Source organism: Diplotaxodon limnothrissa, linkage group LG3, assembly GCF_057381915.1.
Source record: "Diplotaxodon limnothrissa isolate DT_005_m linkage group LG3, D_limnothrissa_male_GT1.1, whole genome shotgun sequence".
Lineage (NCBI taxonomy): Eukaryota > Metazoa > Chordata > Actinopteri > Cichliformes > Cichlidae > Diplotaxodon > Diplotaxodon limnothrissa.
The window spans coordinates 41,746,219-41,757,215 of NC_140598.1; the positions used below are offsets into that span (position 1 = coordinate 41,746,219).

At 39.4% G+C, this 10,997-nt stretch overlaps 1 protein-coding gene across 1 annotated transcript; it reads right to left on the reverse strand.

The window, feature by feature from the left end:
• Positions 1–334: 334 nt before the first annotated feature.
• Positions 335–7,209, reverse strand: LOC146635881 (Fc receptor-like protein 5). Its single transcript, XM_085350646.1, has 4 exons — positions 7,043–7,209; positions 2,605–2,871; positions 2,261–2,524; positions 335–980 (listed from the first exon to the last, which is right to left on the reverse strand). The coding sequence occupies exons 1-4, from the start codon at positions 7,071–7,073 to the stop codon at positions 874–876; spliced, it is 669 nt and encodes a 222-aa protein (XP_085206772.1). The 5' UTR covers positions 7,074–7,209; the 3' UTR covers positions 335–873.
• Positions 7,210–10,997: the final 3,788 nt, after the last annotated feature.

Below are 10,997 nucleotides of genomic sequence, written 5' to 3' on the forward strand. Positions count from 1 at the left end.
AAATGCACTCTGTGATGCTCCAGTTGTAATTTATTAGAACCACAATAACATATTAAATGGTTTACAAAACACTATAGAGGGTAGTTACTGTCATATAGTTTAACATGGGCTGCATGATGATACGGTGATTAGCACCACGGCCTCACAGGAAGACGGTCCTGGGTGTGAATCCATCAGTTTCCTGGTCTTCGGTATGAAGATTGTATCTTCTCACAGTGTTGGTGTTGGTTCTCTCCAGGCACTCCAGTTGTCATTTATTAGAACCATATTAATGTGTTAAATGGTTTACAAAACACTATAGAAGGTAGTTACAGTCATATAGTAACAAGGACGGAATAATGATATGGTTTTCTCACCACACCCCACAGGAAAACGGTCCTGGGTGTGAATCCATCAGTTGCCTGGTGTTCTAAGTGGAGTTTGCATCTTCTCCCAGTGGGTTTTCCAGCTTCCACCCACAATTCAAAGATATGCTAGGTTACTTGGTTGTTCTCAGATCTGTCTCTCACCAGTTCTGGCAATTTGTCCATAGCTCCTCTCACCCTATGACAGCTGGGATAGGCTCCAGCTCTAGCTCAGCTGCAAAAACTGATGGCTGGATGGTTAAATACTTGTCTTATGAGTACATGTTTAACACCATTACATACACAGACTCCATAGCTGTTGGTGAACGCATCCTTAAACATTTTTACCGCATCTTATCTCAGATGTTCCTAAATTCTTTGTTTTTTCTTTGCGATTAATTTCCAGCATTTTCAAATAAAAAGCGAAACATCATGGCTGTACAAATATAAAGATATATTTCAATATATGAGGGAAATGATATCAAAGAGGTCACATCACACTCATTTTCTCAGGTTTTCTACCATTAGCTCAGCGTATGAGTACATTTGCACCCAGTGTAATAATCACAGTGTAGAAGAGTTTCACCAGAATAGCACCAATCAGTCCAGGCACAGATACTGATGGCTGAGCTCTGACTGTAAGGAAGACAGAACAAAATAACAGAGTTGGCATAGAAAGTACCAAAAATACAGGCAGAATAAATGGCTGAAAGGCAACAATAAAGGAAGGAAATCAAACAATACACAGTAGAATCAATTAAGTAACCGACAGGGAAAGCCAAAGAAATACAGGGCACAGGAGCTTAAAAGCTCTTGGACGTTATATATGTATTTCTCATATTTACCTTCTAATTAAGTATGTGCAGATGAGATGTGTGAATCAGAGCAGTACTGCACAGGCAGTATAAAAGATGGATACAGCCTCAAGGTCTAATATGCAAGTATGTTAAATCTTCATTCTTTTAATGGCCAGCAGGTGGAGACTCCTGTGACTGGAAAGAGACTTCCAATGCTATAGAAGTCTAGGGGAAGTTCCCTCACTCTGTGACCTCTTTAAACCTTTTTCTGTTGACTTGCTTGGCTCAGCCACGAATTTCTAGTCATAATAAATAAAATATGAAGTTCCTTTAGTAAATTATGGCCTTTATTGAAATCAGAATGAAGGATTATCCAAGTAATGCTCACTCATGAATTAATTACCAGTCATAAGTTCTTGAACACTGAATGTGCATTGGACACCTCTTCCCTTATCATGTCCAGTTCAAAGTGGTAAAGCACTCAACTTGAGGTTTCATAAGAGTACTTCACTAAGTAATGAGTGGTGCAGAATGGCTACATCCACTTTTTATACTGTTTATATTTTTTTTGACCATGCAATGTGCATGTGGATATACTGAAAATGTGTGACTGCATTTTAAATAGTTCCAATTCAGCATTCAATACAGTGCCAAATCACAACAACAGCTACCTAAAAGCATTTTATATTGTAAGGCAAAGACCCTACAATAATACAAAGAAAACAGCGAAAACCCCAACAATCTAATAACCCCCTATGAGCAAGCACTTTGGCAACAGAGGGAGAGAAAAACTTTCTTTTAACAGGAAGAAACCTCCAGCAAAACTATGCTCAGGGAGGGGCGGGGCCATCTGCTGTCTGTAGCGACCATTTGGGGTGAGAGGAGGAAGACAGGACTGCCTCAATAAGGATTTTATGCTTCACCAGCTAGAAAATAACAAAATCTTTTGAATATATGTCAATCAATCCTCAGTGGCTAGTTTAAATAGGTGAAATTAGTCAATGCATTGCTTTTGGAGCACAATGAATATGTCAAAGGACAGACTGGGTGTATTTTATTGATTATGTATCACGTCTACCACATTTCTTCTGAAACAGATGTCTTGTTGCCTGAACCCACCTTTGCCTTTGACAGCCATCCAACTCTGTGCTGACTGTCCTTTTGTTGGGTGTTCACACTTGTAGAAACCTTCATCAGATAAGGACACAGCTGAGAAAGTGAGGTTCCCTGCAGGCTGAGTACTGATTAAATGTCCGTCTTTGTAGAAGTTAGCAGAGAAATTAGAAGTCGCCTTGCTCTCTTCATCGTACTTGTAATAGCAGAGAAGTATCACTGTTTCATCTTCTGTCACAGGAAGCGCAGGGCTTTCCAGGATGACTCCATCTGAAAATCAAACCGTGCTATGACTCCTCAGCTGTATATCAGATAAAAAGTCTAAAACATCAAATAACAAAGAGCATTACATTTGACTGTGATGTTGATAGTCTCACTGCATTCCCCTCGATCAGACTCACACCAGTATGTTCCAGTGTCTGATGCATAGGTGTCCACAATAGTGCATGACGTCTGATTTGACACTCCCCAACCCGAGATACATGACTCAGCAGTTTTAGAGGAGGTGTTTCTCTTCAGAGTCCAATTTCCAGAGTTGTCTGTCCCTTCACAGCTCAGCGTGATCGTCTCGTACCAAAAGAACTGTGATCGGTCAGGATGGATGCTCAGCATAGCAGCTGGGGTTCGAAACATGAAATAAAAAGAAGAGGAAAAAAGCATCAGGCTGAGTTTTGGTCCTTTTAAAACATGCAAGTCTGCAGACTTGTGGTAAGCCCCAGACACACAGGTCTGGAGACCCCATGGCAAGCATTGGTTGATAGAGAAAAACATGTTCTTCAACATTAAACCACCTAGTGAATGACAACTGTTGCGAAATCAGTTTTACCCCGGTTCTTTTTATTCCTCGAGCATCCAGAGACGGACTCAGTAGTCATTTTCACAAAAACTTTACTCATCTTTATTTATCCTCATTTAAGCATGCATTCTTCTAGAAGGGAAGACTTGCCAGGCCGGTGCCCCTCTCCAAAATCTTCACTCATGATCTTTCACTCTGTGAAACACAGTTTTGTAGGAGCGACCCTATCATAAAACCCCCCACGGTGTGCTGCAAACTCTGTGTCTGTGTCTATGTGCACGAGCACGTGAATGCCTGTGTGTGCGCGTATCCGTGTGTATGTGTGAGTGCACGTGAGTGAGTGTGCGTGTGGATGTGTGTGCGTAACAGTTAAAACACTATGTGCGTATATCTCTATGTACGTACCTTCCTGAGGGTCATAAAAGTCCACCTCCCTTCCAAACCAAAGTTATTTAGTTACAAACTTTGGGACTCCCACCCAGGCATGCCCTGAGGAATTTCCACTCAGCATTAACTCCTCTTTGTCTTACTTACACAGTTCAACTGGGGGAGGGTCTCCTAAAATCTACTCCTAAGTTCATGACACAGTCAGGCCTTTATTTATATCCAAGGCAGTGTCAGTGTCTCACAATTCTATATCCTATCTAACACATTCCTAAACTCTAACATAAGCTAAACATTCCTACACAACCTGATTTTCAGTTATTTCAGAGCCATTGCTAAAAGTTTGATTTCCAAGCAATTTTACTCTGTTTTGTACATTTGATAGAATAGAATAGAATAGAATTCAACTTTATTGTCATTGCTAATGCACAGGTACAGGGCAACGAAATGCAGTTTGCATCCATCCAGAAGTGCTTTAGTGATATAGATATATTACAATATATATTAGCAATAGTATAGATATGTAAGTATATTACAGAAATGGGTCTATTATGGTATGTCATAATGTACACGGTATGAAGTATGTTGTGAATATAGATAATACATTTCCTAACAGTGCATTAAACTGTACCCTTCCCTTCTTTTTCAGTTCAATTTCAGCTCTATTGAAACTGGTTTGCAGCTGTTTTTACCATGAGACATGAAGACAGGACAAAACTGCCCACAACTGCCAAGCCTGGAGGCCCTCTGGTGACCTCAAACAGGAAAAAGAAAACCAGGTTTTTGAAAATGTCACAGCACACAAACCAGAGAGGTGCTCATCTAACAGGGCAAACTGAAAACAATCTTCAGTGCGTATATAATGTGTTCATTGTTTAGTGTTCTGATGTGTTTCCTTCATCTAACTGTTTTAATGCTCATGGACAAAAAAAATGATCAGAAATCCACAAAAGATTAAGACCATATCACCGCATCATATCAATCTATTACTTGTAAGTCCATGACATCTGTGTATAAAATAATAATAACAATGATAATAATAGGAAAATCTCAAATTAAGACATGGACGAAAGCAAAGGCCACAGATGGAGTACACCTGCAAGAGTGCACACTGTTTGAGGTTAATGACAGAGGGGGTTTGGACTCTGTTACTGAGTGAACAGAGCGTTGGAAACTCTTACGTATTAAGAGACTCTGCTCTGTTTGTGTGATCTGCCACTTCATGGCTGAGTTGCTGTTGTTCCACTTCGTAATAATATCACTTTCAGTTGATCATGGAATATCTAGGAGGGAAGAAATTCCACGAATGGACTTTAGTCATACCACGCTCAGTGTTTCAGTGACCTCTTTAGAACGACCCAATCTTTTGTAAGTGTTTGTAATGGCGGACTGAAAGGGTGCTCAGTTTTATACAGCTGTGTAAATGCAACTTAAAATACCTGTATTCAAAGATTAACAGCTGTGGGCCAATACTGTCGTCCATATAACATACGATCGCTAGGCAACTGTTTTACTACTGCCAGCTTGAGCTTGTAGGGTGATGCTTCAGTTTATCCATTTAAGCTCCATGCAGGCAAATGATTACACAAAACATCATCCTGTCCCTCCTGTATATCACCAGTATGTTGGAAAGCAGCAACATTTTAATCTCGTGTAGAGGCTAGAATACATTAAACAGAGTCTAATTAAAGCTGGAATGGCAGATACAGAATGAAAACATTTGGCCTCCAGACCTTGTGTGGACCTTTGACTTTGTGGACCTTTTAACACCCGTCTCGTCTCTCTCTATGGACATTTCCCTCAAGAACTGAAAGAAACCCCTGTGCTTTTACCAAGACCCCTCAATGCGTACCTTAACTCATGTGTAAATAAAGATTATAATACTTTGATACAACTCTCTATCAGCTCAGCATTTGGGTCTGTTTTTGCTTACTGGCCTTACAGTCTTGAAAAATATTACATCCCTACCTTCATTGTAGTAGGATTTCAGAAATGTAGAGCAATTTTAACCCTCACGTGCACACACTCACACATACACACAAACACACACACTCGCACAAACATAGAGTGGATAATTAGTTTTATTTCTTAAACTATTTACTCTGTTTAGTTATACATTTGATAATATATTTCCTAACAGTGCATTAAACTGTACCCTTCCCTTCTTTTTCAGTTCAATTTCAACTCTATTGAAACTGGTTTGCAGCTGTTTTTACCATGAGACATGAAGACAGGACAAAACTGCCCACAACTGCCAAGCCTGGAGGCCGTCTGGTGACCTCAAACAGGAAATAGAAAACCAGGTTTTTGAAAACAATCTTTGGTGTATCTATAACGCGTTCATGGCATGCCTGATGCACTGGGATCCAGATACACTTGAGTCCTAATTATAGTCAATTCAGTTAAGTCAAGACAAAATCTTCAAGATTACTCCATCAAAGTAATAATTGATATTGATGTCTCTAATAATAAGAAAAATTCATGATCTCTGGAAGATGACTGTACTTCAACAGAGTGCAACAAAGCTGCCTCTCTATGCTGAGACCGTTGAAGTCCTGTGTAGATGAGCAGACATTTCCTCTCCAGTTTCCTTCATCTAACAATTTTACTGTTTGTGAACAAAACAATAACCAGAAATCCACATGAACGTGAACACCAAATCTCCACATAACATCATTCTGTTGTTGAACTAGTGGCAGAAAATAAAAAAAAATAAAAAATGAATAAACCGCTATTTGGAAAAAGGTTTTGTATTTAATCCAAATCATCTAAAATTTAAAATCTTCCAAAAAACAAACACACAAAAAAATGTCCAGAACTTTATTTTTCTTGGTCTCAGAAGGATTTTCACAACAACACCCTTGTGATGCTTGATAATATAGAGACCCTACGATATTAGTAAGTGAATTCCAAATACCTTAAAATCTCCTTTGTGCAAGTACTTTAAGGTTAAAGTGGGAAGAAAGAAGTCCCTTTTACAAGAGACAATATAACTCAAGGGTGTTAAAATATATAATTATGTTGTTTTCACGATATACATAATGAATAGTGTGTTTATCTTGGCATTGGTACCATTGTTGGCAGATCACAGAGAGTCCACGCAGGTTGCAAAAAGGAACTAACCGGACTTTGTCCACTGCTGATATGTTGACATGTTGCAGTAGGAAAACCATTTGTGTACTTTGCCAACTTGGGTTTGTAGTGCGACGCTTCTGTTTAACAATTTAAGCTCGCAGCACAGTAAAATTATCATGCAAAACATCATTCTGTCCATGCAATATATCACGAGTATGTCTGAAAACAGCAACGTGGAAGTGAGTAAATGAAAGTGAAATTAAAAAACAGCAAATCACATTTTTAGGTTGTGAAGAGCCGAACATAAATCAAAACCTAATAACTCTGGAAAAAATGGGAGAAATTTAAAGCAGAATGTGTGAGGAAGCAGCCTCTCATCAAGTTGTACTTTGTAGGACAAAGAAGTAATCGTATTTTCTTTGCGATCTTTGGAGAAACATACACCTAATAAAACCTTCAAATGTCCTGCAAGCTCAGGAATTCTTTCAATTACAGCTGAATTAAAAACAACTAAAAAAGTAAAATTTACTCACAGATAATCAGACACATTGAAGAGATCTCCATTGTGCTTTGGTGCTCTTTTCTTTCTTAGAAACTTTTCAGCAGCTCTCTGACTTGCAGGAAGTTATTAGGGTCGCACAGATGATTAGGTGTTGGTGGGCTCTGCAAAAAAACCCTCATATTCCAAATGTCAGATCAACACTGTGAGCACATGCAGGGGGCTTCTATTTTCCACCCCCTGTGGTCTCTGTCTGCAGAATGCAGTGCTGTTTGGTTTCCCCCTCCAAACACTTATCCTTCTCATGAATTTACACCCCCACCATTTCACACCTACCCCTCTGAAGCGGCTTCATGCACTTGAGCATGACAGGAAATGAGACACCCTTCAGTAAGTGAAAAAAGTGTAAAGTCTCTTTTTTACACTCTTTTAGAAGTTAAAGCAAGCCTATGAAATCTTCTTTAATTGAATCCTCTTTTTGTTTTCGTCAGAAGACCAAATTAATTCAATAATAATAATTTAATAATTCACAAAGACAGGGCGCCTCCAGAATTTTTTCATACGGGGCCACTAAAAATATTGTGGTCGTGCCTCAAAAACAGAATTTTAATTTTTATGTTGTTGTCAAATATAGGTAGCTTGAAAAGTATGGCAAAAAGGAGAGAGAATTATAGGTTTATATGCCTAGTTAATATCCTGCTATTAGAGCTGATATCACTGAAAATAGACACGTATGAAAACCAAATAATATTTTGAGTCATAATAATCTGTTTTAACAATAACAAGTGCATGTTTCAGCTCATTGTAGGGTGTCTTCATCTCTCTTGTGCTCTTGTGTGTGTGCGGGGGGGTGTTCATGATGGCACCGGTTCCGACATAAACGGTAGTAACCAGACCGAAAAGCAGCGCACATTTCGTTGCTTTATTTCGGTGCTTTTTCTTCCTGAGCAGTGATACACTTCTAGCCAATCATTTTACGTTTCCGAAGATAGGAGGCGGGCCCAGGTACGTACGTTCTTTTAGAGCAGAGCTACAGATTAAAAATGTCCAAGGCGAAGCAGTCAAAAGTCTGGCTGTACTTCACAGCACAATATGCAAACTCAGCAGCCTGCAACAAGTGCTTTAAGCTGATACTGTGATACTGTCAAAGGAGGTAACACCTCAAATCTGATGAAACACCTGGCGATGCATAGCGGGTTTTTTTTAAAGCCGAGAAATGCGCCGTATTTGATAGCTTGCTGCGAGACCTCACACCGTGCACATCTACTGCGGGTGGGTTGCCTGTTATCGGACCCGGATTTAGCAACATCCCCCAAAAACCCAAAGAGGAGAGTCCTGGCCCCTAGCCCTGCCAGTGTAGCAGAAATGATGACGGATGATGATGCAGCAGCAGCCGTTCTTCTCTGCGGGAGTAGCTTAATGTTGTTCGTGTAATTTCCGTTGAGTATGCTAACCACGTTATTACATTACTGCATGTAAGGTGAACTAGCAAACATCATCATAGCTACATGCAGCTGTCTTCTTGTTTGATGGCAGATACTCCCTTCACCCTGGCCAAAAAGGCTAAAATGACCAAAGAAAAAGTGGAAAACAGTTAAACATGAGAGGTTTTTGGACAAAGTTTGTGTTTTTTCCATTGTTTAAGCACTGCTTCCAGCCAAGAGTGATATTATATATATCCTATAGCTGCAGAAAAGGCTAACATTGTTATCTTTTTACAAAAAAAACAGCTAAACATGAGAGGTTTTTGGACAAAGTTTGTGTTTTTTCCATTGTTTAAGCACTGCTTCCAGCCAAGAGTGATATTATATATGCCCCATAACTGCAGAAAAGGCTAACATTATTATCTTTTTACAAAAAAACAGCTAAACATGAGAGGTTTTTGGACCAATTTTGTGTTCTCCATTCTTTAAGCACCGGTTTGAGCACCGTTTAAGCACCGGCACCGTTTCAAAAGTACCGATTTATTTGGCACCGGTATCGGATAAAACCTAAACAATACCCATCCCTAGTCATAAGTTCTTGAACAATGAATGTGCATTGGTAGGGATGGGTATCGAAAACCGGTTCTTGTTGAGAACCGGTTCCCACTGTTTCAATTCCTTGGAATTGTTTGCCATTTTTGCAAACGATTCCCTTATCGATTCCAGTCGCCCCGAATGACGTCACCATGTTGCGGAGCGTCATTTACCTGGCAGGAAACACGGCGCGAAAGCGGCTCAAACGCTCAAAAGTTTGGTTTTACTTTATGAGAACGGATGACAACAGGGCAACTTGCAGTACTTGAAAAGTAGATATTTCATTTAAGGGAGGAAACACTGCGAATATGCAAAAGCATTTGCTCACAAAACACGCGATGACCGTAAATGAATGTCGTGTTTTTAATTCCGCTCCGGACTCGTGAATCTCAACCCAGCAGCAGCGGTAACGTTTGCACGTCCTCTCCCGTTAATGCGGCAGGTAAATAATCAACTAACAGTGCATATTATGTTAGCGCGATCTGCCTTATTACAAAACCTGCCATTACTGTGCATTTAGGTGATCATGATGAGAGAGACAGAGTCTGTCTGGCTCAGATGCTGGCAGTTCTTGCTGCAGTCTACTGGTAGCGTCTCCTTTCAGGCCAGGATAGACGAATGTCACCGAGCAGTGACTAAGTTTGTGGTAAAAGGCTGCCACAGCAGATGCCCCGATTTTCGGTAAGTGAATGTGTTTAATTGTAGGCAGGGACATTACTGGATATTCTTGTATAATTTCTACAGAATAATTTATGTTATACTTTGTTATTGCTACAGAAGAATATTTATTTTATTATTTTACATTTACAATTTTTTTTCCTGGGGACCCTGTGACACCCCATTGAAGAGCCGTAGTCTGGATCTCTTAAGATCTCACTGCTGGGTTTGTAAGGCCATGTTACTTGTAAATTTCTATCTTGCTCAAAGAGAAGATATAAAACAAAGTTCTAAGCTAATCGACCTTAGTGTTCTCCTTTTTAAAAAAGAATCGATAAAAGAATCGATAAAGAATCGAATCATTAAACAGAATCGAAAATGGAATCGGAATCGTGAAAATCTTATCAATACCCATCCCTATGCATTGGACACCTCTTCCCTTATCATGTCCATTTCAAAGTGGTAAAGCACTAAACTTGAGGTTTCATAAGAGTACTTCACTAAGTAATGGGTGGTGCAAGAATGGCTACATCCACTTTGAAGGAAATTGCCGTCCCGGGTTTCCTCCGTGGCGTGAGCGATAAGCAGAGTTTTGTCCTTTCCTTATAAGATTCCTAATTATTTAAAGTAACACTCAGGTATGCCGTTCAGCTGGGTTAGTTACGATATCGGGAGCAGTTAGGAGAACAAAGTGATACAGAAACTGTTCAGATTGCTTTCCCAGAATCAACTCAAAGGTTTATTTGATACACAGCAGTTTATATAGAGAAAAAAAGGTTCGTGTGTCAGCTTTCCCAGTTCAAACCGGTACAGACTAAATAAGGAAACGTCTTCCTGCCTTCTGAGCAAAGTATCCCTTGTGTAGTTTATCAGTTCAGCTATAATTTATGATCATCCCAGCAAAATACACTCCTAGACATAAAATACAGAGTTCTTTCATTAGTGAATTCTGAAACAAACCACCTAGCCTTTAACGAGCCTTTTTCTAAGAGATAAGGAAGGGAGGATGGGAGTAAGGAAGTGGTCTCATCTCTGTGGTGTTTTCGACCTTGGGGTACCAGCTTGTGAGTCTTACACATTAATTCTTGGGTCACAGAGAAAGAGAAAAACAACTAGTATATAGGCCTTATTGAGTAACAGTTTTCCTGTATAAAACAATATCCTGTAAATGCTTACCGTGGTATCAAAATATCATAACAGTTCTCCCCTTTTATCATGAAATGATAACATAGTATAAAGACAGAATGTAATAACATAATATAAAGATAAATCATAAATGTGAAACAAATCATAAATGTTAAACAAATCATAAAT